The following is a 25,060-nucleotide window of genomic DNA, read 5'->3' as shown; positions in this document are numbered from 1 at the left end:
ATTTACCTAACTGTAAACATCGTGTAATTAAATCCCACCACCAGATTACATCCTATCTCTAGTTGCAAATTTTCTTGTCTCCGGTTCTGCTTGACTTATTGTTTCTTTTTGGTCAGCACAGCCTTAATGTCTAACCAGTCCCAGCTTAGCTCTGACAAGCCCTGACTTGTTTCTGGCAGGGGCCTTTTCAGGCCTATGCTCCAGACAAGCCTTGACCAAACTGCAACACTGTGAGTGGAGCAGGGGTCTCCCCGGCCACCCAGCGCGCTGTTTTGCTTATTTGCATTTTATATCAATCTTCAATAAATTTTTATTGCTATATTTCAGCCTAGTTTCATTTACTTATAACAGGGAGCAAGGAGTCTGGCCCCAGGCTGCGCAAAGGTGGTTTCTGCCGGGCCCCATCCACAATTTCACAGAAACACAGAATCAGTCAGGTTGGAAAAGACACTCGAGATCATCCAGTCCGCCCGTGACCTCCTGTCAACTGGACCAGAGCACTGAGTGCCACGTCCAGTCTTTCCCTAAACACCTCCAGGGACGGTGACTCCATCACCTCCCCAGGCAGCCATTCCAATGCCCAATCACCCTCTCTGTGAAGAAATTCTTCCTAATGTCCAACCCGAGCCTCCCCTCTGTCCTCTCGTTCTGTCGCTGGTTGCCTGGAGAAGAGCCTGACCCCCACCTGGCTACCCCCTCCTGTCAGGAAGCTGTAGAGAGTGGAAGAAGTCCCCTCTGAGCCTCCCTTTTCCCAGGCTGAGTCCCCCCGGCTCCCTCAGCCGCTGCCGATCAGCCCATGTGTCCCCCATTCCCGAGGGAAGCGCGGGAAAACGACAACCCCGACCGGGACGGCCCGGCGGGCGGGGCTGCCCTGGGCCCCGCCCCGCGACGGAAGTGACGCAGCCCAGCGGGCGGGAAGCCATTTCCCACTCTACGGGATGACGTCATGCCCTCGCCCCGGCCCCCCCACTCCGCCGTGCCCGGCAGCGGGGCGGGCGGGTCACGGACACCGTGGTGGCGAGCCCCGGCCCCGCCACACCGCCCGGCCCCGCCCTGCGCCGCCCGTTCCCACCTGGTGTCCCGGGCAGGGCGGGGGCGCCGACAGACGCTGGCAGTGCCCGCGGGCCGAGAGAGCGTGCAGGGCCTGCCCGCCGTTTGCCGCCACACTCAACATGGCGGCCGGGCCACACTCAACATGGCGGCCAGGACGGGGCTCCCGCCCCCCCCAGCTCTCCCCCGTCCCGGAGGGCCCCGCGCGCTCTCCCCGCCCCTCCCCGTTCCCGGCGTGCCCCGCGCGGCGCCGCCGGAGCCGCAAGATGGCGGACACAATGAGGGGGAGCCGCCTCTGCGCGGCCTGAGCGCGCCGAGCCCCCTGCCCCTCACGGCCCCTCACGGCCCTTCGGCCCCCCGCCCACCCTCACGGCCTTTCGCTGCCCCCCGCCGCCCCTCACGGCCCTTCGCCGCCTCCCCGCTGCCTTTCACCGCCCCGCCGGGCCCGGCCTGGCCCGCGCCCCCGCCGCCGCCGCCCCGCAGCCCCACCCGGCTCTGCCCTGAGCGCCGCCGCCGCCGCCCTCGGCGCGGCGGGGCCCGGCGGGCGGGATGAAGCTGACGGACAACGTGCTGCGGAGCTTCCGCGTGGCCAAGGTCTTCCGCGAGAACTCAGACAAGATCAACTGCTTCGACTTCAGCCCCAATGGCGAGACCGTCATCTCCAGCAGCGACGATGACTCTATCGTGCTCTACGACTGCCAGGAGGGCAAGTAAGTGCCGGGCCCGGCCGGCGGCGGGGGGTGCAGTCCTCGGGCTGGGGCTGGAACAAATTGAGCCAAATGGTGTCATTACTCCATTAAATTCTTTCTCAGTTGGCACAAGTGTATGTCTGGCTGCTTTCAATTCTTTCAAATTGAAGTTTTAATTTATGTTTGCTTCTTGGTGTAGAGATGTGGTTCTGAGGTGATTTTTTTTTTTTGTAAAGTCGAGATGAAGGAGCATCACATCGACACAGAAAGTGAAAGGAAAACAAGTATGTATATTGTAGAAGAGGGTATAGAAAGGACAGGGTGGTGCAGGAATGAAAAAGAAATGGCTTGGGAGTATCAGGATGTACATGTGTTAGTATTGTGTATATCTTCTAGTGAACCAGGTGTTGCTAATCCTCCTGCTTTTCCAAGCAGGCGAAGACATCAACTTGCAGGGATGAAAGATTGCATTCTGCAGATTGTCTTAATTTTACAGACCACTTATGTTATTTTAGACTTAATATTTGCTTGCTTTACACATTAAAGTTGTTGGTGTTGCCCATCTGATAAAGTGAAGTCTTCTGTGAAAATATTTAATTTTTTATTTATTTAAGAACAAGTAACTCTATACATATGGAGTGTGCCATGGATTGTATCCTGGATCCTAATGATATACAGTAGTGGCAGGGCTGAGTGATGTTAATGCAGATGGTATTGATTGCTCTTCCCCTTTCAAACTTGTAAAGAATAGTTTGATGGGTTGGAAGGCATTTGGTCCTTTCATTCTGATCTCCATCTAGTCCTGATGTCTGTTTTATAGTCAGAGGGTTTGCTTTAATTAAGTTAAATGTAGATCGATGGTCATCTGCTGCAGGGCAATGAAAGTACCGTCATCAAGGTAACCCCTGTGCCAGGATGCAGTTCTCCTGTGTTATAAAACTATAAAAATTAATTTGAAAGTTTCTCAGGTACTATCAATTGAGTTAAAAGTGTAGCTGTGATTTTTTGGAGGTACCCAGGGATGCAGGACATGCTTCTTCGCTCACCTGGAAAGTTTTAGCTGTGAATTACTTTGTCATTGGATATCCATGTGAAGATGAAACCTCAAATTTATGAATGATTGGTGGTGTGGCAGTTTCAGGCCTGTAGTTTATATTTTGTCTTACAAATCACCATTTCAAGGGTCTGGAACTCTCACCTGCTTGTATATGTCATTGCTAATGGGTGTATTTGGCAATACAGTTTGGTTTGCAGGTGGGCTGGGTATATTAACCTTGACCTTGGAATTATATTTAGCGATTGTGATTTGATTAAAAAAATACTCAGTTTCCTTGTTTGTGTTTAAAGTAGTGGATTGGCAACAATTGGTTGCTCTTGTGTGCAGTGACACACTTCTGCTTGTCTCAGCTTACATGAAAACTTCACCTTTCCTAAAACACAGAAGTGCTTTTTCCCTTCTTTTTGGTAAATATGCTTTTGCCCACCTGTCGGTCTTTGTTGTCTCTGGGTGTATTCATTGATTCTGAACAGAGCAGCTTCTAAGCTTTAAACTTGTAATAGTAAAGGAAAAGCCAAATTATGAGAGTCTTAATGTTTTGAGATTGACTTTTTTTGCCACTGCTGGTTTGTTGTTGGGCTTGTTTTCCCCAGTTTGGTCATAGGTGAAAGCACTATGGGGAAGTATGTCAAGCATAATGTTACAGAGTGTCAAAATTTAAATTTGGTGTGTTGATTTCAGGGTGTAGCGTGTTTGCATCTGAAAATTGATTTAAAAATCTACTGCAGGAATTGGGGAAGAATCATTTGAGATTTGTTCTGTGGTACAGGTGGTGTGTGGGTTTTCATTACACTTTGTGTATTGCCTTCCACTTAGTGGAAGCTTGTCCCCAGCAAGTTCATTTGAAGGTAAAGCCCCGTGGCTTCTACTGTTTGAGAATTAATCTGTAAGAATGAATGTCTGTTTTCCTTCTGATATGAAAAGTCTCCCACTTGTGCTCTTGTTTGGGTGTGTCAGTCTGAGGCTAATGAAAAGAAGGAAAAAGTCCAGCATATTAGAAATACCTTGTCTGAGGGTGTAGTCTGATAAACCTTTCCCTTGGCAGCAGTATTGGTTTCGACCACTCCTGCTGTTTGTTTCCGTTCCTTTGCTGTCCTCTTTGGTTGTGTTGGTAAAATACTTTGTGGGCCTGTGTAATAACCAGGGTTACAAATTTCTGGATTAAAAGTACCTCCTAGAAGAGGTGATATTTCTGGTGTTTGTCAGTACCCTCATTGGTTGGCTGCCCAAAAACCTCTGTGCTCCCTCAGTTGACGGTGAAAGGGGAAGGAGGGCTGTGGAGACCTTGTGCTGCAGAGACAGGCACTGCTGCTCTGAGATCCTCCATCTGCTTCTACATTGACTCTGCAGTTTAAATTTCTAGGAGTGCAACGCATCACCTGCTTACCAGCCCCCTAAAAATCCAGTTCTGTCAGTTGTATTCACTCTCGCTAGAATGTCTTTCATTCTGTTGCAAAATGTTAAATTTGAGTTTCATACTTTAAGGTTGGATTGAAGTTTAATTCTGCAGTCCTCTGGAAAAGTCCCTGTGTTACCATGTCTTTTATAGACTGTTGGTACATATACACATGTTTGGGTTAATACCACAGGAACGAGACAGCCTGTTCTAGGTTTTGAAGTAACAAAGAATAAAAAGACAAATTACACTCAATCTGAAATAAGCAGCAGATGAATTGGAGATTTGGATGGGCAAGGGCACAGTGAGGCAGTGCTGCTTGCTGTGCTTGTTATGTTAGCTCCTCCTTTTCTTTTTGCAGTAGACATCATGGGAAAAGGAATTTTTGTAGGAGACAAGCGCATTTTGCAGGTATTACAGGGAACTTCTCAAGCCTCGGGATGGTCTTGGAGAAACATTGAGGTCCTTTTTTGAAAATCAAATACAAAAGGTTTTCTTTCTTTGTACAAAAACATCAGACTACTTGAAACCATGATGTAATACGTGAATGGAGACAGGCCTTGTTAGTGTGAGTTCTGTTTTGAGCTTTTTGTTGCAGTGAGTGCAATTATTTCTGCTTCCTCCCGACAGACCAAAGAGAACGTTGTACAGTAAGAAGTATGGAGTGGACCTCATCAGGTACACACACGCTGCCAACACTGTCGTGTACAGCTCCAACAAAATAGATGGTAAGTGAGCCACTGGAGTGGGGCATATTGAATCTCTTTACACTGCATGTGGATAATTAGCTCTAAAGATCTGGGAAAAAGTTACATCAGCTCTTCAGTGGTGAGCACTGTCAGAGTCAGAGGAATTAATGTCTAGCACTAATGCACAACTTAGTGATAGTCCCTCGAGCATGAGGTGGAAGGAGCAGGTGGGCTGAATGCCGTAGCTCTGTGTGGTACACACACAACTCAGCTGCAGAGGAGGGGAGGGCGTTCAGGTAACTCAGCAGATCTCCAGCCAAACCTGGAGGAGGCCATAGAGCTCTTCAGAGATGAGCTTTGCTTCTCATCGCCTATTTTTTTCCATGTACTAGACAGAGAACCCGTTTTTATGCTGTTTCTCCACAGCCACTGTCTGTGATAGCTACACTCTAAATCACTGACATCGAAGGGCTTCTAGATCTTCGTGACAGGCTCTCTATTAATTGTTTGATTTAAAATTAAAATTTAACAACTGGCACAGATACGTACCCTAATGTTTCCTGAGGCTGGAAACAGCTCATGTTTATTTCAAATTGTGTTTCAGTTTTGTTTGTTGTAGTCAGTGTCTGAGAGTTTTGCAGTGAACGAGTCTCTTAGCACAGCACTTTATAAATGAGTTTTAACATTGTATTTGTAAACTCATAATCATTTCTGGAGCAGAGGTTTTGGTTGGGTTTTTCCTTTGCAGAGATGGAGCTTGATGGTGGAGATGCTGGTGCCTTGTGAAGTGTGCTAGATTACTAAAGGAATTTCAAAAACTGTGAATTAGAGCAGGTGGAAGTTAAGAGTTAGGAAGTCAGGTTAAGGCCTGAAACTGGAGGAACAAGGAAGTTTACAATGGAATTGGATTTAATGGTGTAAAAGGATTAAAAGTGTGACAGGAAGCACTTTTTAGCCTGTTTCAGAGCCGACTTATTTTTTTGGTTATGTTGTTACTTTGTCACATTTTTAATTTGCCTGGTATTTAATTTACAGTAATTATTAACTAACAATTTAATGAAGCATTTTTAATGCTATTTTGCGTTGTGAGGTTTTGTTTATAACCAGTGATAAGCCTTAAGTCTAAAGAGTCTTCATCCTGCAGGCTAGCATTATGATAAATACTTAATTAGAAGAAAAAAGCCCCATAGAATGTGAGAATGTTTGTTGCTGTTAAGATCTGTAAGCCTAATAAAACTGACAGTGTGTTCTGTAGCAGTCCAGATACTCTCTAGTCCCTAATAAATGTGGTCTTGGGCAAGGTGCATTGTATTTAACCTGTTATGCAGGTATCAGGAGGGAAAATTAACTCAGAAACATGCTATAGAAATGCTGGTACTTGTTTCCAAGCATTTTCTCTGTTGGAATTGCTACCAAAGTACTTGTGAAGATTTCCTGAAGATCCCTGGACCTGGTTCCTCTTGCCTGATGCCAGGCTGAGGTAGTAGTTTGTACAGTTTGAGGGTCTATGATACCACCCGGTACAGGAGATAACTGTACAGGCCACTGCCTTGCCTGGGACAGAGCACTGCCAGCCACCAGGAGCACAAGGGAGCACAGTTCCACAGTGCTCCCTTTCTAGCACAGAAGATGGAACTCTGCATGGATGTTTCGGAAATCAGGTAACAACAGTTCTCGCAGGAAATTATGTCTTAACAGACTGTTTGAAGCATGGGATGCGACACTGGCATTGGGGATTTATGTTTTGCATAACCACATGAGGTCACTTGGAGCCTTTCGGAGTGGTGTGTCACCAGCAGCACGTTTCCAGCTTGGTCAGTCAGCAATGTGCAGTTCAGTTTTCTTGTCAAATACTGGAGGGTGGTTTAGACCTCCTGTCTCCGCTTGGTGGGAAATCTCAGGCAAAAATGGGAACTTGATAATTTTATCACAGATACAAAATTTTGCTGAATGAGCCTTTCAGAACACCCTGAACACAGTAGCCCTTCTGAGTGTTAAAACGCCCAGCACTTGTTGCCTCCTCTTGGCTCTTGTTCTTCTGAGTAAAAAGTAAAAATGTCCTTTTCCCTCAGTTTATCTTTGGAACCTCACCAGGACTTGTTCCAGCACTACAGAGTCTGCACATAAAGATTAAAAAGTGGCTTATGTGCTTTAGTAATGGTTTCCTCTTAGAAGGATTTCTGGCAATTTTGGAAGAACGCTCAACAGCGTCTTCCAAAAGTGTTGGCTATTCTTGGTATATTGATCTATACTCAGGGTAAAATTGGCACTTGAGAAATGTTATGGTGCTCCTCTTATTTATGCAAATTATTTTTAAGGTTACTTTAAGTGGACTAAGCTTCAGATTACTCCTTTGTACTCTTCTTAATACTTTAGCTGCTCTAAGTGCAGGGAAAGTGTGAGACTGTTCATTGTCAGATTAAAACAAAATAAGAGAGATTTGCTAGTTTTTAATGGTCTTGTCCTGGGTTTGAAATTCATGTTTTTATCTTTAGCCGAATGGCAGAATTTGCACATTTCCTGTGTGTACTGCTTAGCTGGAGATTTGTTTACTGAATTTGTATGCAGGAAAGACAGCAAGATTCGTGCTGCAAAGCAATAAAAAGCAGTAGCACCACCTTTGTAAATCTGATATTCTTCATTCTGTGAGAATGATGGAATAAAACCTGCTGCTACTTAAATTTTAATGCCTTTGAAATTGTCTTGCATAAATCACGTGACATTTTGTCTTTAAGATGTAATGTGACTTCAGTCTGTGGGAAGTACCTTTTCCTGTTGCCTGATTTTCAGTTCTGCCTTGAGAAGAACTGAGTTGCTTTATGTCTGTTTCTAATATGGTTCTGTTTCAAAGGGTGACTTGAAATCAAATGACCAGACTTAGTCACTTTGGTGAAATTGCTGTTGCTTTGGGGAGCAAGTAACTGTGTGATCAGTAACTTTTAGATGCTGTTACCTTCGTGGTATAAAAAAGCTTATGATTTGTTTATGTTTTCAGATACAATCCGATACCTCTCCCTGCATGACAACAAATACATTCGGTATTTCCCAGGGCACACAAAAAGGTAAGATGTGGCCTGGAGATGGGACAGCAGAAATTGAAACAACAATTGTGATGAACCTGAGTTCCGTTACACTTGGTTCACACTGGTTATTTGCTTTGTTCTGGGCAATTATGAGCTTGTACACAGCTGTTGGGGTGGGTGTTACTCTGTTCACTTCTTTTGTGTACCTCTGATGCATGTGGGCTTCTGTGTTGCAGGGTGGTTGCTCTTTCAATGTCTCCAGTGGATGATACTTTTATTTCTGGATCCCTCGATAAAACTATTCGACTTTGGGATCTCCGCTCTCCCAATTGCCAGGTAGGTTATAAAATTAATGCAGATAGAGTATTGCATTTTCACTTAGAGGGATGACAAATGGATGTGTGCTTGTTACAAAGCAAAAATACTGCCAGAAGCCTGTGCTGTTGATTTAGTGTTGGCCCCTTCCTGGAATGCTGAAGCAACCTGGATGAGGAGTCTCTCTGCAGTTTGTATGTCACATTGTGTAACACCGCTCGCTCTCACCTGTGTCTCTGCTGCAGAGGCGCTGGGGAGGGCAAGAAAGAACACCCACAGCTGATGAAACAAGAGAAGGGCTGGGTGTCATCACCTTGTTCATCAGGCTGCTACTCTCTTAGCTGGCGTCTCTCCTGGGCTGGGAATGCATCTTATCTGAGTGTTTGTAGTGTGTGTCTAAAATTGGTGCCTTGATGCAATTAAATTTGATGAAGAAACTGATGATCTAAAGTAGCACAGCAACCATATGGTCCTACCGTCGCCTTGCATCACCTCTATGGTTCATCAGAACCGTTTGTAAGCAGATTTAACTTTCTAGCAAGGCAGAACCCTATTTGTTTTTATTTATTTTGCTAGAATACTTTACTTTTTTTAGTGGAAGCAGGCTTGTGTGGGCTGAGAAAAGTATCAGAGCTGGCAGCAGTGGCAGGAATGAAAGATTGGGAGTAGAATCTCCACCTTCAGTGGTGGTGAGCTGTTTTGTTCCTATATCTGGACACATAGTATTGTGCTCTTATATTTTCCCATCTCATTTAGACTATTTTGCTTATGAGAAAGGGCTGCTTGCTTATTCCAGATGATGTATCTGTAAATACAAAACGGAGAAAAAGTTGCATTTCTTACTAAATAGTTCTGTCTTAAAACTGAGCTTTTTCTGACAAGAAATCTTTGTTTTGCCTTTGTATGGAGGTGTGCCTTTAATGCCAGCCTGCAAGTTTCCCTTAGGATGAATTCGTCTCTGAGCCGCTGCAGATGAGATGAGGTTGTAGATTCAGCAGTGGTTCTGTGATTTATCCTAATGCCTGAAGTTGTAAGAATGGTAAAACTAGGACTTGCAACAGGGAAGCTGCATCCAACCAAGTTTGGGAAACAGGTTGAGGAAGTGTTACTTGTAGTTTTCAGTTGGCCCATGAGATGGCAGCCACACTGCCCGGAATATTCCCAGGAAACCAGAGCTGGCCCACTCACCAGGGCCCTGAGCATTGGCTTGCTCATTGAGTTCTGAACCTTTGTTAAACCTCAGTATTTACAGTTGAAATGTTGTTCCACCTCTGGTCTGCTGTCCTGCTCACAGTGGGCTCAAAAGGTGGTGGTAGAAAAGCGAGCATCAGTTTCGTAAAATAATGTTGACTATTTCTGTTTTCTAGGGTTTGATGCATCTCCAGGGAAAGCCCGTGTGTTCTTTTGACCCAGAAGGATTGATTTTTGCTGCTGGAGTCAATTCTGAAATGGTGAAGCTCTATGATCTCCGTTCTTTTGACAAGGTGATCTACCTTAGAGTTTTTAGCTTGCAAGAAATAGTCTAAACTCAGTGCTCAGAGGCTGGATTTCTGTGCTCCAGCTTATTTTCTGGAGTGCCTCCTTGACATCCAGAGAGTTGTCAGTAAGCACACACCTCACAGACAGAAAGGGATATGTGCTGTCACCAAATCCTGAAGTGCACTCTTGAACCAGTGTTAAAGTCTACTTCTGGTAACTCTTTAACCTGTTCCAAACCTCCATTTCGTCTTTTTGTTAGGGAGTTTTGGGGTTGTTTTTTCTCCTTTCTGCTGATTCTGGAAGAAGACTGGCAAAGATGGAGCCAGGACTGTCAGAAAGGATGGACATTTCAAAGGAAACTATAATTGGGTGGACAGCTGAACTAAACACTGAGCATAGTGATTTCCATGGTTTCCAAAAATCATATGACAGTTACACTGGCTCAAACTCTTTCTTTAACTTCATTTAGCAGCCTTGTTTCAAAACATCATCCTATCTTAAATTAATTCCTGCTGTTGAATGTGGTAGAGTATGAAACTATTGGATTGAAACACCTTACTTTGGCTGTTTTTTGTTTTGGAAGCTGTGGATTCATATGTTGAAATGTGCACGTGCAGTGACACGTTTGCCATGACACTGTTGGTATCTTAAGGGCTAAGGTTTTCCTTTTTAAAAAAATCTTATTTTTCCTGAGCTAAGGTTAAAACCAGACTCTTGTTAGCAGCAGTGCATAAAGAGTCCGCATCCCGTTACTCATTCCTCTCTCTCTGCAGGGGCCGTTTGCCACATTTAAGATGCAATATGACCGGACGTGCGAGTGGACAGGCCTGAAGTTCAGCAATGACGGGAAACTCATCCTCATATCGACCAACGGCGGGTTCATCCGGCTCATCGACGCCTTCAAAGGGGCTGTCCTGCACACGTTTGGGGTGAGCCTGCTGCCTCTGCTCCTTGCTTGGGACTCGGTGTTAGTTTTGGGGAGCAGGTGCCCTTCGGTTGTGAGATTGCTGTGGACACACTCTCTACTACGTGTTCTCCTGTTTTGTGCCATAGGGTTATAACAATAGTAAGGCTGTCACGCTGGAGGCATCATTCACACCAGACTCTCAGTTCATCATGATAGGTAAGATAATTCTTGGAAAGAATTCCAGTGCTCTGAAATTAGGTGTGTTATGTAGGGCTTAAGCTGTGTCTATTGGGAAGCAGAATGTGTTTAAATAATACAATGCAGCTGTAAGCTTTCTTTGCACTGACAGTGTTCTCTTAGTTTACTCAGCATTCTCTAGACTGAAATGTAAACAAGCCTGCATGAAGACTTTTCTTTTTTCCTTTAAATATGAGTGCTGTTACAATATAGATAAGAAACCAGCGAAGTGTTGTAATATGGGAAGACCTGTCACATAAATTATGTCAGTGTTCCTCACCCAGTGGCCAGGATGCTCTCATGGGCCACCTCAAAGCACGTCAGGGCTGTGTTGTGGCCTTCCCCCATTGCCTATGACCAAGGCACCTGTCTGTGCTTGGCAGTTGGTCTTGTAGCCTGGTGTGCACCTCTGAGGATGTTGCTGCACTGGTGACGTGCTGGGGCAGCTGCATTTTGTTCACGTGGCTGTTGTAAACCCCCATGTCTGTGGAACAAGCTCTGCTTATACCTTTAATAGAGATTGTAGTCATCAGCCTGATGGTTCTCAGCATATGATTCCCTTGGCCCAGGCCTTTTTTCTCACCCTCTGTGGGATGGACTCCTGAGGGAAGCAGATGGCAAAAGGCAGTTTGCAACTCCTGTGCAGCCTGGTGCTGCAGGTTGGGCATCTCAAGATAAGCACTTTCAGTCACGCTGCTGCCTGTGGACACAAGTCAGACGAGTCTGTGTGGTGCTGCCCCTCCAAGCACTTTTTGTTTTTATTTATGTGGCTGGTACCAAATATGTTTAACTTTGTGGTAATTGCTATCTGGATCCTCATTTTTCCTGGATGAGTGACCTTCTTGGCAAAGCTTCTTTTCTTGTGTTCTGGCTGAGAACTTCCTGATTGCAGAGAAGAGGGGTGGGGCTCTTTATTTAGTCTGTCTCTGGAGAGCACTTTATTGCACATATTTACCTTCCTGCTGTGCCCTTTCAAATGAAAGCTGTAGTAGAAGTAGTTCCAAACCACTTATTCCTGTTCAGTTTTTACATATGGTTAAGTTTGCAGCTTCTTAATTTTTCCATCCTGAAAGACTGTAGACATAAATACAGAAGCACAAGAAAATTCCTTGCATTTTTGTTAGGAATTATATTTAAAATGAGGCTAAAGTAGAATAGAATAATAAAAATTCAAAGTTATCAGCCTCAGAGTTTGAAAAATGCCATTTTAAAGTGCAAAACCTGTTCTATTGTAGCCATGTGAAGAGTTGACATCTCCAGGGAAGCTTCTGATATTTGACATAATAGTGCATTGAAATCTGGTGCCTCCCATGATAAAGCTTTGGTTTGATTCTCTGCCCACCAAGTGAAATATTTATCTGTGTCTGAACTGAGAACTTGTGTGAACAATGACTCTTTCCCCAGTGCTTGGCCTCTCTCACATTGGTGCAGGTTGGCTGGAGTCTCTCCTCGTGGCTGGAGGGTGTCAGCTCTCCTTTTTTCTCCTGGGTGACAGTAGTTGCTAACATCTTTGCCTGAACAGTGTTGCACCCTGTTTGGGTAGTTGAGTCTCTGCAGTACAAAAGGTACAAATCTGCTGTTTGGGTGCAGGTGTGTAAACCGTAGAGATGTTTTGTAAGTGCCCTTGTGACACTTGGAGAACTCCCAAAGTTAGGCTGTGAAGTTGAGACCTGCCTGTTTCTGCTGTTCTGACAGGAAAGGTTATGTTCTTCTTTTTCTCTGCTGACCTCTCCAGTGTATCTTGCATATCTTGTTTTCCACTCCTGCCTGCAGGTTCAGAGGATGGGAAGATCCATGTTTGGAATGGGGAAAGCGGGATGAAGGTGGCTGTGCTGGATGGGAAACACACAGGTCCAATAACCTGTCTGCAGTTCAATCCAAAATTCATGACTTTCGCTAGCGCATGTTCCAATATGGTAAGGAAATGCTTTGAAGTTCCTCTTAGCTCCATGAGGTGCTGACCCTTCTGGAGCTGAATCTGAAAAGGCTCAGAGCCTCTGCTGGGTGTTGCCTCAGGCTTTGGGGAGAGCCAGGCCTGTCTGTTACACCCTGACTGTGCCTTACCTGGCAGGTGGATGTTGGGGGGCAGCACACCTGGCCGGCCGGCGTGTGAACATGCACATAGAGCAGAGCAGGGAGTGAGTGTGCACACAGAAGGAGCAGTTCTTTGGGTCCCTGCACACTGCTGGTATTTTCAGCTCTGGAGAATATGCAGTGCAAGCCAAAGCAAAGATTGTAACCTTAAACTGCTGAGAGGGTGTTGCTGCCTCTTTGGTAGACTCTGCCTAACGGGAGGTAGCAATGATTGGCTCCTGCAGTGTGTTGTAGGAGAGATTTGTGTTCTGCTCTGACAAGAGGTTTTCCTTCCTCCTCTTTAGGCCTTCTGGTTGCCAACCATTGACGACTAATTCCTCCTCTGCAGCTGCTGTCAGATGACTTCCACACTGTAACAGCAGCACATCACTGCAAGCATAGCATTGGAATTGCCTACGTCTCCAAGACTATGTTCCTGTTCCTGCGTATTTTCCATATCTTACCTTTGTTTTCAGCATTCCTTTGTGAGGACTGCTCCGCTCGGCCTCCTGGCACATTCAGAAGCGGCATGCTACATGGTCTTACCTTCCAGTCCATGTCCAGCATGGCTTCAGCCCAACTTGGAACTGACACAATATTATTTCTAAGGGGCGGTGAAGTCTGGTTTATGTACAAAATGCTTGTGGGATTTTTTTAAAGCTGTAATTGTGTGTTTTTCCTGCTGTAAGTGCACAAGGCTATTGATGTTCCAAGGTGGAACGTGCAGTTCCTTCCCAAAAGTGCATGTTTTTAACATCTGGGATCTCTCTGGTTTCACTACAGTCCACAAATGTAAATACTTCTGTGCCAAATGTGAACACTGACAGTTCTCAACTTCAGCAGCAGATGCCGGATTCTCTTGCACTGGAACACGCACCCGGAAGCGTGGGTGACTGTGAATGTACCTGATACATCTTGTCATCCTTTTTTTGGAGATTTAGAGTGCAACTGTACAGGTTTTGTCTGCTGCCAGAGGTTGCCAAAGCCTCCCTGCTGTTTGCTGTGCCAGCATCCTGGAGGCACAGACAGCACTGGTGAGGTCCAGCCAGTGTCCCAAGCAATAAAGGAGTCTGTCAGCAGGAAGACGGAGAAACCAAACTGAGACTGAAAGCACAGTCTGCCTGTGTATCTTCCTTATGTACCATCTTGGCTGATCTTACTTGTAAATATTGTGGGGTGGGTGGGCAGTGGGAATGGGCCATATTTTTTTACTTTTAGATATAAAAGAATATGATGTGGGCCAGTATTGTGGAGTGTCTAGGCTGTTTACCTTTACTGATGCAGTTTTCCACCCCATGGTTTGTAAATATGCTCCATGAAACTTGCCACATCAGGCTTAGACCTATATCTCTTTGTTGGTAAAACTGACATGCAGTTAGTCCATCATGCAGTTTGTTACAGGTCTGAAGGTTTCTGGTGGTAGCCCCTCAAGAGCGATGCATCCTTTGTCAGATGCTGTCTTCAAGAAATTAATTTTAAAAATCTTAGGCATGATTGTGCTGACTCTGCTTTGCTGTGGCCCTGCTCCCCTGCAAAGAGATGGGAGGGACCTGCTGTCCTGCCTCGGAGGGGATTGTGGGTGAGTGGCACAGAAAGACTGGCAAGCTGATCTTAGCCTGGATCCAGTTTCTTTTTCCTGAAATGCTGCATTGGTGGAATGCATCCACCAGCAGGCTGGGACAGGCTTGGCAAAAATGTGGTGTTCGCTATATTCTTGCCTTTCCAAACACACTTGGTTTCATGTGCTGGATCACAGCTTGGGAAGCCAGTTCTTCTCCTTGCCTGGTCACGTGTGCTGCCCTGCTCATAAATACGAAAGGCTGGCAAGGTGGCCAGACAGTAATGGGCATGTTGTGTCTGTTCCTGAGTGCTGGTCTGTGCTGTGAACTGTGCCTGAACGTTTTCCTTAGGTCAGTAATCCTCATGTTCCCCCATTACAGCGAACTTCCTTGTTTTCAGCTGTGGGGCCCCATCTGTCATTCACATCATGTCTCCCTGGAAAAGTAAATCTGCTTGTGTTTTGCATTTCCTTGGCTTTTGTCCTTGTCAGTGGAACCACGCTGTGCTGAGAGCTGGGGATGGGCGCTGAGCATTTCTGCACTGCTGGTTCTGTTCGCGGAGCAGCAGCGTGTGCCGAGCCTGTGACAGCGGCAGGAGCAGTCCCTCAGTAGGCTCAGAACTTGGGGCTTGGATCCCTGCTGTGGCTGGACCTCCTGTGTCAGTGCTGTGGCTTGTCCCTGCTGATGCTGCCACACGAGGCATTTCTAACCACAGCTCTGTGATGTGAGTTTGCTGTCTTGTGGCAAACTGATGGATGCTTTTCCTCTTGCCACACAGGCCTGCTGCTGGAAGTGCAGATGAGAGGTTCGTGGTGTCCTTCTTCCCATACTGTCCCACTGCTGCCAATGAAATGCAACTACCCAATGCAAAGGGAGATGGTTGTCTCAGGCTTCAGCCACTCCAAGTCAGTAGTGATGCATTTCAGGCTGCTTGGTGCTGTTTTACCTTTGTTGGTATTTTGCAGTGGTTTGTAACGTGCAGGTATTTGAGGTTTGTAGTTCATTTTAACAGTTAAACTTCAGCGTTCAGTAGTAAATGATCTTTGAGGTTTTTATCAAGTCTGTTGCCTGAGGAAGTGAACAGATAGCCTCTGGCCATATTCCTTGTTGCATTTCACAGGGAAGCTTTTGAAAGTCTTACATTTTACAGATGCTCTTTGCTAACGTGGTTTGAGCACTTGTCTAAAGCCTCTTGTTCAGCTCTCTTCTACTTGCTATGTTGTGAAAGATAGTGAATGGTGGCATAAGATGTTTAAGGAAAAGGGGACCAGAGGAGCAGTTTAGGAGAACATACAAGCACATCAGTGGCTTTCTGGAGTGAAGAGAGGGATGTACAGGCTCATGCACAACAGCACTAGTGCTCAGTTCAGGATTACAGCTGAGCCTTCCCAGGACCCATTGCCACCCACACAGGCAGAGACATCTCTGCTGGTGTAGCACCGACTGTTTTCCATCTGCCTTTAAAAGAGGGAAATGTGCCAAGTATTGTCGAGGAACTTAAAGGTAATGTGTTTCTAGACGGTTTAATGGTAAAGGTGAATAAAGCTTTCAGCTTTCCAGCTTCTGTGTGCTTCTCTAGGAGTCTCAGGGCTGCTATTCCTGTGTCCCTCAGGGCTGCCAGCTAATGAGAAATAGACCTCAAGAAAAACAGCCCTTCCAGGTCTAACGGAGTGGCCAACCAAGACAAGCAGGAAACAGCATTCCTTTTTCAAATTTGACATTTAAAAGGTGAATGCCTCCATATTCTTTGGGATGAAGTAAAGGCCTTTCTTCAAAACAAAGGGGAAGGGAGACTCAACAGCCCATCTCTGAATAAGCAGTGGTGGTGGCTGAGCATGTCTGCCTGGGCTGTAGGAGATTTCACGTGTAATTCTCCAAGTCAGTCGAGAGATTTTTATTTTTATTGAAGCACCCAGGTCCTTGGTTATTGTCCTAACATCTGCTCTGGGGAACACAGGAGTGATTCAGTGACAAATTTGGAAGCAGCAGCGTATCTTTTCCAATGCCTCTTGACTGAATTAGCACTTTAAGAGACTTCACCTTGGTTTTGGGTCAGGAGCTGGGAACCTGGTGAGCCTTTTGGAAAACTTGGTCTCTGTGGTTGTGAGCTGCTATAGGGAGTTGGACTCCTCAGTGGTATCTCCCAGATGAGTGTAAATACATAAAGTCAAATAATGCTTTGTCACCAAATACTACATACATGGAGAATTCAGTGTTGTGGCTGTGACCAATAAATATTTTGTAGAGACATCACTTGAGTGCTCTAAATTCTGCATTTGTCCAGTGTGATACAACTTGCTGGTTTCTTAGAGGGGGATTGGGAAAATCATCCATTGTTTGAAAAGGCTCTTTGTTTTGGAAAGTCAAAAACTCTATAGTGGAAATTGTGATTCTCTGAAGTTATCCTTACTTAAATTGCTCATTTAAAGAGGTTTTTCTTGCCTAGGAATGTATCAGGATAGGGAAGCAGCCTTGTGACAGCTACTTCTGGAGGTATGGTGCCATAGGGAGAGGGGTGTTTGCAGCAGCCTGTGATCTGGATGGAAGAGCTGAGCCTTTCTCAGCCTGAAGGTGAGAAAATAACTTGTTGGATTTGACTAACAGGAGTCTTGGATTGTTGCTGTCAGTGCATATAAGTGTAGCAGCTGCTGAAGGGAAGACAGCAGCCAATGTCCTTAACATGGGCAACCCCCCACGTACATTGTTGTCAGGTTAAACTTAAGAGGGTAGGGGGAAAGTGAAGCTTGAGAGAAATGTTTTTTGTCCTTGCTTAAACCATAAGCAGGTAGCTGAGAAGGCTGCCCCATTCCTGGGGGGAATTTCCTCCCATGGTAGGAAATCATCTTTTGATACCAAGCCCTTGGGGGCAGAACTGGTAAGGGAACACCTCTGGTGACAAACTGCTTCTTGCCAAAGAGAAATACAAAGCAAAAACTCCCCTGCATTTTTCTAAGGCTGCGTTTCTCCAGCCCAGGTCTGTGTAAAACCCCCAGAGGGAATAACACCACAGTTAAGATGTGTGGGAAAAAAACCCCAAGTACTTTTATTTGGACTTTAATCACTGTGGAACTTAAACACACGCTGGGGTTTGGCTGGTGCTCTAGGGAATCTTGGAACCTGTGTAATGAATAATGGAAACCAAAGTGGGGACTCAGGGAGATGGGGAAGCTTGTCCAGACCTGAATTTGTCTGGCTAATGAACAGGTTGAGAAGTAGATCCTCTGAGTTTAAGGCACAGCTCTGGCATGTCTGCTGTGCTGCAGCTCCTGTTGGAATGAGTGTAAGTGCTTGAGATTGAGCACTGCAGAGAAATTGCAACAAACCGGTTTTATTTTACTTGGAGCTCTTCTACTAAATCACCTGATACATGTAGACACTTCAGTTCTCATCAGTGCTACTGCTACAAAACCAGCTTTGCTGTCAGAAATGACCTGAATAGAAAAAGTGTCAGCAAGTGTGGACTAAGATTTGTTAGAAATCTGTACATTGTGTTACCAGTACAATGTTCTTTAGTAAGAGTAAGGCACGTAGGTCTCTTTGCACAGGAGGCTCCTGTACACCAGTGTGTAGCTTCACCAGCCAACATCGTCTGGTTTGAGGTGGTGCTGCCTACAAATGGCAACTGTCTCGAGGTCTGGGCTCCTGCTCCAGCGTTCCCATGCCGCAGGCACGGCCGTGCCCAGTGCTGGCTTGGCAGCAGCTCCCGGGTTTTCAGCACATCTCACGTTACAGTAAATGCATACGAGAGGTGCTTTAGCTTATGCATCCAGTTCAAGTCTGATTAAAAGCCAGCTTTTCACACTGGTTGGATCTCGATTGATCCTTACTGTTCAGTATTAAAAAGGGAGAGGGTTCAGTAGAAATATGGGTTTGAGTGTTGCTGTACCGCAGAGATCTTGGAAATAGTACCCTTCAGCTTGCATGGCCCCCTTTGCAATTTATCCTTGGCCCAACAACAAGAAAGGGAATGATTTGTTGCTCTCTTGCAAGTTTTTAAAGGAGCTAATCTTCTTGTTCATCCTCTGCTAAGTGCTGGCTGTGCATTTCCAGGTTCCACTGCAAATGGTTTTGCTGGAACAGAGTGTACACACACAGCAGAAATCCCTCAGTCTCGAGTTGATGCTGAACGGCACCACAGTGGGGGAACACAGAGATTCTGCATGTCATCCTAACAGTCAGTCCTCCTCCCTGTTGTGTAGTGGAATGACAAATACAGAGATGTCATCATAGGATGCCTCATGGCTGTCATCCAGCATCCACTGGTGGCCTCTCTTCATTCCCCTTGCTCTGCACACCAAACACTTGGCCAGTTCTGAAAATCTGTGGGTGGAAAAATGCAGGGTTTGGGTTAACATGGCACTATTCGGCTTAAGAACAACATTGAGAAGTGACTTTGTTGTCAAAATAGCAGGTTTTTTTAAGATACCACCTTTTATTATTATATCTTTAAGAAGGGGAAAGATTAGGAGGCAGTTCCCAGAGTCACAGAAAAGAGTGCTTGGTCGTGCCAGAGCTGACTGGAAAGCTGAGTGACCTCAGCCTGCTTTAGGTCTGACCAGGCTCTTTGGAGGGGAAAACAATGACAAAGCTGGTGTTACCTTTGAGGATCTGTCCTGTTTTCTGCAAGGAAGCTCCTGACCATGTGGGCCACCTCACTGTTGCACAGAACATCCCAAAGGCCATCGGTTGCCATGATGAGGACATCATCTTCCTTAATGTCATGCAGAGCAAAGTCAAACACATTTACCTGGGAAGCACAGGAGTGAATCTGTGACAATTCCTGCAGTGTACCACGGGGGTTGGGGAGATGAGACTTCCCCTGAGAGATAACACAGTGGGACCAGGGTGCTTTGAATCTTTTATGTCCCCTTGCTGCTTTGTTTCTAAATTCCTCTGTCTTGGGGATTCTCTGGGCAGCATGGCCAGAGAGAAGCGGGATGGAGGAAGGACACGGCTAAGACCTGACACGTCTGTAAGAGGTGCTACAGAGGAGAAGCAGCATTTTTAATTCCATCCTATGATTCTTATGTGCTGCAACTGACCTTGGGAATGCAGGAGAGGAAAGGTTTGACTTCAATGTTGGTGTCGATGACTTTGAGCTGATGATCCCCCAGCCCTCGAGAGACAGCCAGAGTCCCCAGCAAGCGAGCCTGGCCCCAAACAAAGCAAAACAGGATTGAAACAAAAGTACGTGGCACCTTTTAAAGGCTGATGTGTGGCTTGTTCTGACTGATCTATATGCTGCCTTTAGGACCTTTCTCCAAACATCACTCAGAACAGCCTCGGGAGATTTTGGAGACGGAGAAGTGATCAGAAGCAATGGCATGATGTGAGTGTGGAGACAACCTGCATATGTGGATGGCTCCTGCTGGCCCATGGTGCTACAGACTGTGGTGGCACCTGCTCTTGATCTGAAGTGGCAAGGAAGAAAACTGGGTTGGTCTGGAGCAGAGGAGGGGTATCCCTTTCTCCTGGCAAAGGAGGTTCTGCAGTGACTCTGCAAAGGGGGTGGCATATGGGTTGTAGTGCTGGGGAGGTGATGGGGCTTTCTGATCTACCCCAGCAGGCAGACACTGGGATGTGTGCAGTCATTGCTTCTCCTGCCTCCTTCCCTCTCCAGGCTCCTTCTCTCAGCCTCTCCTCAAGGAAGACAATTTGTGGGAAAGGCACCAGTTAAGAGCTAGAGGAGACAGTCCCAAGTGGGAGCTGATGAAGTAAGTTCTCATCTGAAATGTGGTTTTGTGTGCAAAGAGAGAAGAGGAAAGGGCAGGCTGGCTCAGGGCTGCTGTCTGCACTGCTGTACTCTGGAGCAGGGTGCAGACTGCCCCAGAGGGCTCTGGTTTACACTAACCAGTGGGTCTGTGCAATGCTGGAAAGCCCCAGAGCACTGGGTGCTCTGCAGCCCCACCTGCCATAGTGCCCTGGAGCGTGACCATGAGTGACAGGGACACTGAGGGCCTCCAGCAGACCTGCCTCTGCCTTCCCAGTGTGTAAAGCATTAAGCTACCTGCTTCCCATGACCATGGACAAGAGGATACTTGAGGTCAGCTTTCTCCACCGTCTTGTATCCCCTGGAACAGAGAATTCACTGTTGTTTAACTTGATGGTATAACCCAGCCAGAGCATTTCAACGGTGATTCAACCCTTGTGGTGTCCCCATGCACAGGCAGCTCACTGAGGAAGGGACATTGTGACTTCCTGCAGCAGATGCAGTGAATGCCCACTTGTTTTTCACTCTGCCCTATGTCCCCAACCTGCACTAGCTCCACCTCAGTGGATCCCAGAAGGACCATCTCAGTTGTTTCTCACCACCCTGCCAGCGCCCTGGTCCTTCAGTTGGAGGGAGCTGCTCACAGTGCCCAGCTTTCAGCAGGAGGAGATGCCCCTTCTCCCCTCACCTCCCCACTCCTAGGAGCAGGTAAAGCTGCCCTGAGGCACAGCCTTATCCTCAGGCAGAAAGGACTCACCAGCCCTCCATGAAGTAATCCCGGTACAGGACTTTCTGGCCCACGTCATCTCCCTTCAGCCTCCGTGGAAACTCGAAGCGTGTGAACTCACCATCCAGGAGCTTGGGGAAAAGAAAAGCCTGGAGGAGGGAAGGAGGGCATGAGGAGGGACAGGTTCTGCTTCAGCAGAGTAGGGCACTAAAGCTGCTTCTGCCTCGGGGCTGGCACTCCCAGCAGCACAATCGAGAACAGAATTGGGAAAGCACGTTCCAATGAGGGCATGAGTGTCTCCCATACTGAAGACTGTTGGCTGAATCTCACCCCCAGCCCTCCCTGGCTAGTGCCAGCTGACATTGTGGCCACAGTGGCCTTCAAGGAAAGCTGGTGGACCTCTTGCCACAAGCACCCCCTGTGACCCAGTGGGTTGCTCGCTGGACTGTCTGATGCATGGAAGGGGTCACTCACCAAGTGCTGGATTCGCTGTCTCTCTGTCTCAGGTGTGAACTCGCTGCTCATGGGCACAATGTTGTCCTTCAGGACAAGAATGGCCCTACAAGGGGAGAAAAGTGGAGCGATATGAGTGGAGAGGTGCAGAGCTGTGCCAGAGAATAGCTCTGCCCTGAAAACTCATTTCAAAAATGCCACAGTTTTAAATAAGTCCATCGCAATTGCACTGTTGCAGCAGAGAACTGTGCTTGCCTGGTTTGACAGCGGTTGAGCTCTCTGGTAGAGGAATGGGGGGCCAAGGCCAGGTGAGGAAGCTCTTGGGGATACCCTGAAATCACCTTACACCCCTAAACACCTGACAGACTGAGTGTACTGCTGCACCATCCCCCCAAGACTGCCCTGTGGCTGGGCAGACTCAGTCCCTTGAAATCCTGAAACCATTCCAGAAGGCATGAAAGCACTTTTCTTCCAACAGGTCCTGTGCCAGGCAGGAGGGAAATGGCTGGGCTGCCACGATTACTGTCTGCTGGATTAAATAAGTGTCATGGTTTAACACAGCAGGCAGCTAAACACTACACAGCTGCTCCCTCACTCCCCCCACAGTAGGATGGGGGAGAGAATTTGAGGGGAAAAAAAAAAGATAAAAGCAGTTTAATATAACAGAAATGAAAGGGCAAATAATAATAATAATAATAAAAGAATTAGAATGTACAAAACAGTTGATGCCCAGTGCAGATGCCCAGCCAGTTCCCAAGCAGTGGCCATGGGCCAGCCTTCCAACAGTTCATACACAGAGCATGGTGCCACATGGTCTGGAATATCCCTTGGGCCAGTTGGGGTCAGGTGTCCTGGCTGTGTCCCCTCCCAGCTTCTTGTGCCCCCAGAACTGAAAAGTCCCTGACTCTGTGCAAGCCCTGCTCAGCACCAACTGAAACATCAGTGGGTTATCAACACTGTTCTCATCCTAAATCCAAAACACAGCACTATGTCTGCCACAGGAAGGAAAATTAACTCCATCCCAGCTGAAACCAGGACAGTAAGATGCTGGAAACCTTCCTATCTCCCAGCTCCCACCGCCTAGCAACTTCCCCCTTTTACTATGACCCACCTGCTGTCCCCAGCATTAGCCACATACAGCTTTCCCTGGAAATAAAGAGCAGCCAGAGCAGTGCAGCCTCCTGTCTGGTTCGTGGCTTCCATCTCCTGGCCAATGACTTCATCCTGTTGGTTTAAAGTTTGGAGACTGATGTGATCTGAGCTGTTGCTTTACACACTCTGCCTCATGCCTCCCAGCAGAAATCCAGAACCAAAACTGAGTGTGGATGGGCCACAGGAAACCAGCAAGGTGATTGACGATGTTGCTTTGGTACAGCCAACACAGCTGTAGACCCTGCCCTTCAGGGCGATGAGGGGGGACAGACTGACTGCCTGGGACAGCAGGACTGGTGCCCTGCACAGGTGGGTACTCACACATTCCTGGAAGGCGTTCTCCAGCGCTCCCACCACCAGGTCTGCTGCGTGGATGTGCTTCTCCTCCACAAACTGGGGGTCGCTGTCGCAAACGCAGCGCCCGCTGAGGTGCATGGGGGGCTGGGCCTCTGTGATGCCCCCCACCACCTCCTCCAGCTTCTGCTTGATGCAGTAGTGCAGGTAGTTGGAGGCAATGATGGCAGCGTCGGGGCCACCGTGGCCATCAAACAGCGCCCAGTAGTAACCATTTAGAAACTGCTGTGAGGAAGAGGGACAAGACAGCAAGGGAGGGAGAAGACAAGGGCTGAAGAGGTTGTACAGATGGCAGGCTCACAGCCAGAAGATCACAGAGTGTGTTTTGCCCGGCTTTTCCACCCTGACTACCCTTCCCTGCCACCAGTTAAATCTCCTGTGCAGCTCAAACTCATGTGATGTCATTGTGCTGCTCTGGCAGACCTGTCATCTCAGCGTCTGGATTTGAACCAGACACCCTCCCGTGCTGTTCCTCTGTGTTTTAGGGGAGATGGGGCCATTTCACAAGAGGTGAGGCAGGGTCTGCTCCCAGGTGAAGGCATCTTGGTGCCTGGTTCACGCTGCTGTCCCCAAGTGAAGACCACTCACACTGGCCCTTGGAAGCAGAGGGAGGACAGTAAAGGAAAGGGGATGGCACCACGTAAAGGGCTTGGACAACCTCAAGTCCCATTGAAGTAGAAATGACATGTACAGGCAGAACTGGGTGTTTGCTGCCCATAGGGTACACAGATCTCCCTAACAAGTCCAAGAGAATGGGTGTGTAGGACTGATGGAGTAATCTGTGTTTCCTGACCCTGGGCCTTTGTGTGGCAGCAAAAGGCTGGCAGCAGGGTGAGCACAGCCTGCCTAGGGTCCATACCTGCGTGGAGCACAGGATCAGCCATTCCTCATCCTCCTCCAGGCCTGGCTCTCTCCTCCGGACAGAGATCTGACAGCAGGCTGCCTGGTCCTCATTGAACTCTGACTTCTCGGCATTGATAACCCTGGGGGTGCAAACGCTCCAGGTAAGGCGTGGGGACACTCTGGACCTCTCCTGCTCCCAGCCAGCTGTGCTGCCACAGTGAACAGCTGCACCTTGCCCCTTCCTTCCAGCCCCATGCTCCCTTTTCAGATTCGAGGATCTCCTTAGTGGTTACCAAAATAATAAGCAGTGAAAAGCCTGGCCAGGGACACAGGGACAAGTGAGTGGTTTTGGAGCACTCTGGCCTCAGGGAGCCCTTGTCAGGGAGCCCTTGTCAGCAGCCCACACTGTGCTATTTCCTTGTCAACACAGTGAATTGCAAAACCACCACCACTGCTTTTCCTTCCAGCCTTGTTAATGGTTTGTCCCTGGATGGAAGTTTGCTCTCCTTGCATTTCACACTGTGCCATCCCACAACCACGGGGTCTGGCCAGGATGTGGGGACAGCTCCTAGCTGGAGTAGTTCTGCCTGATCCATCCCCTCTGCCATTTAAAACAGCAAAACAAAAGATTTATAAAAATGTGATCTTCGCATTCGTTTTAAAGACGCTTTGTTAGGAGCAAGGGGACAGACGCCCGGTGGTGCTCGCGGGACTGCCCCGGCCACTTCTCACCGCACTGCTACCTGTCCTGCTGTTGGCAGGGGGTAGGCAAGGGTGTCCCCAGCAGGGACAGAGACGGGTTGGGGGGACACGCTGCCACGTCAAACCTCTTCTAGAGCAGGAAGCCGCTCCCTCCTCCCCCGCAAACGGGGCGGGAGGACGAGCTCTGCCCGCGGGCGGGCGGTCCGGGCAGTGGGGGCTGCACCCAAGGGGTGCGACCACCCCCGGGCACCTCCCCAGGAGTGCCCTCCACCCCCTATGCACTCTCTACACCCCCCGAGAGGCCCCAAACCTGGTCCGCTCCCCCTCCCCAAACCCTCTCGGCAGCCCGGGGGAGACCCCCTAACCCCGCCGCCCCGGGGCTCTCCCGCCGCACTCACTCGGCGTATCCCGCGCCCCAGGGCAGGGGCCGCTCGGTGCCGGCGCCCCGCACGGCCCGCCCGCCCCGCGGGCTCTCCTCGGCCCCGCCGGGCACGAACTTGGGCCGGCGGTAGCGGAGGGCGGGGGGCGGCGGGCCCGGCCCCGCTGCCGGGGCTCCTTCGGGGCGCTCTGCGGGGCTTCCCCGCCGCCAGCGCCGCAGCCACTCGGCCGACATGGCGGGGCAGGTGCGGCTCCCCGGGCGGCTCC

At 48.1% G+C, this 25,060-nt stretch overlaps 3 protein-coding genes across 3 annotated transcripts in view; 1 reads left to right on the top strand and 2 right to left on the bottom strand.

The window, feature by feature from the left end:
- Positions 1-1,180, bottom strand: part of GLYCTK (glycerate kinase) — a 17,092-nt gene extending 15,912 nt beyond the window's left edge. Inside the window, exon 1 of the mRNA XM_027886210.1 lies at positions 1,073-1,180. The gene's annotated coding sequence lies outside the window, so the exon portion shown is untranslated. The remainder of the gene's footprint in view (positions 1-1,072) is intronic.
- Positions 1,181-1,522: 342 nt separating this feature from the next.
- Positions 1,523-16,727, top strand: WDR82 (WD repeat domain 82). The gene is made up of 9 exons (XM_027886202.1): positions 1,523-1,760; positions 4,823-4,920; positions 7,877-7,943; positions 8,141-8,240; positions 9,587-9,703; positions 10,472-10,627; positions 10,752-10,821; positions 12,616-12,758; positions 13,221-16,727. Exons 1-9 carry the CDS (start codon positions 1,600-1,602, stop codon positions 13,248-13,250), a joined length of 942 nt encoding a protein of 313 aa, XP_027742003.1. The 5' UTR covers positions 1,523-1,599; the 3' UTR covers positions 13,251-16,727.
- Positions 16,728-17,786: 1,059 nt separating this feature from the next.
- On the bottom strand, positions 17,787-25,028 carry PPM1M (protein phosphatase, Mg2+/Mn2+ dependent 1M). Its single transcript, XM_027886201.1, has 10 exons — positions 24,814-25,028; positions 23,730-23,853; positions 22,838-23,092; positions 22,476-22,588; positions 21,386-21,470; positions 20,942-21,060; positions 20,482-20,545; positions 19,517-19,624; positions 19,073-19,221; positions 17,787-18,794 (listed from the first exon to the last, which is right to left on the bottom strand). The coding sequence occupies exons 1-10, from the start codon at positions 25,026-25,028 to the stop codon at positions 18,650-18,652; spliced, it is 1,377 nt and encodes a 458-aa protein (XP_027742002.1). The 3' UTR covers positions 17,787-18,649.
- Between the last annotated feature and the right edge of the window lie 32 nt (positions 25,029-25,060).

This window comes from Empidonax traillii, unplaced genomic scaffold (assembly GCF_003031625.1).
Source record: "Empidonax traillii isolate 1590-97213 ecotype Southwest subspecies unplaced genomic scaffold, ASM303162v1 scaffold182:size1009393, whole genome shotgun sequence".
Classification (NCBI taxonomy): Eukaryota; Metazoa; Chordata; class Aves; order Passeriformes; family Tyrannidae; genus Empidonax; species Empidonax traillii.
Note: the sequence above shows the minus strand (reverse complement) of the source record. Positions and strands in the feature narration are given on the sequence as shown.

Coding starts and splice junctions, on each gene's coding strand:
- WDR82 (XM_027886202.1), top strand. CDS start 1,600: ATGAAGCTGACGGACAACGTGCTGCGGAGCTTCCGCGTGGCCAAGGTC. Junction 4,921..7,876: donor CAGCTCCAACAAAATAGATG/GTAAGTGAGCCA, acceptor TTATGTTTTCAG/ATACAATCCGATACCTCTCC. Junction 10,822..12,615: donor CTCTCAGTTCATCATGATAG/GTAAGATAATTC, acceptor TCCTGCCTGCAG/GTTCAGAGGATGGGAAGATC.
- PPM1M (XM_027886201.1), bottom strand. CDS start 25,028: ATGTCGGCCGAGTGGCTGCGGCGCTGGCGGCGGGGAAGCCCCGCAGAG. Junction 23,854..24,813: donor TGGGGCGCGGGATACGCCGA/GTGAGTGCGGCG, acceptor TTGCACCCCCAG/GGTTATCAATGCCGAGAAGT. Junction 19,625..20,481: donor TCCATGGTCATGGGAAGCAG/GTAGCTTAATGC, acceptor GTTTGGGGCCAG/GCTCGCTTGCTGGGGACTCT.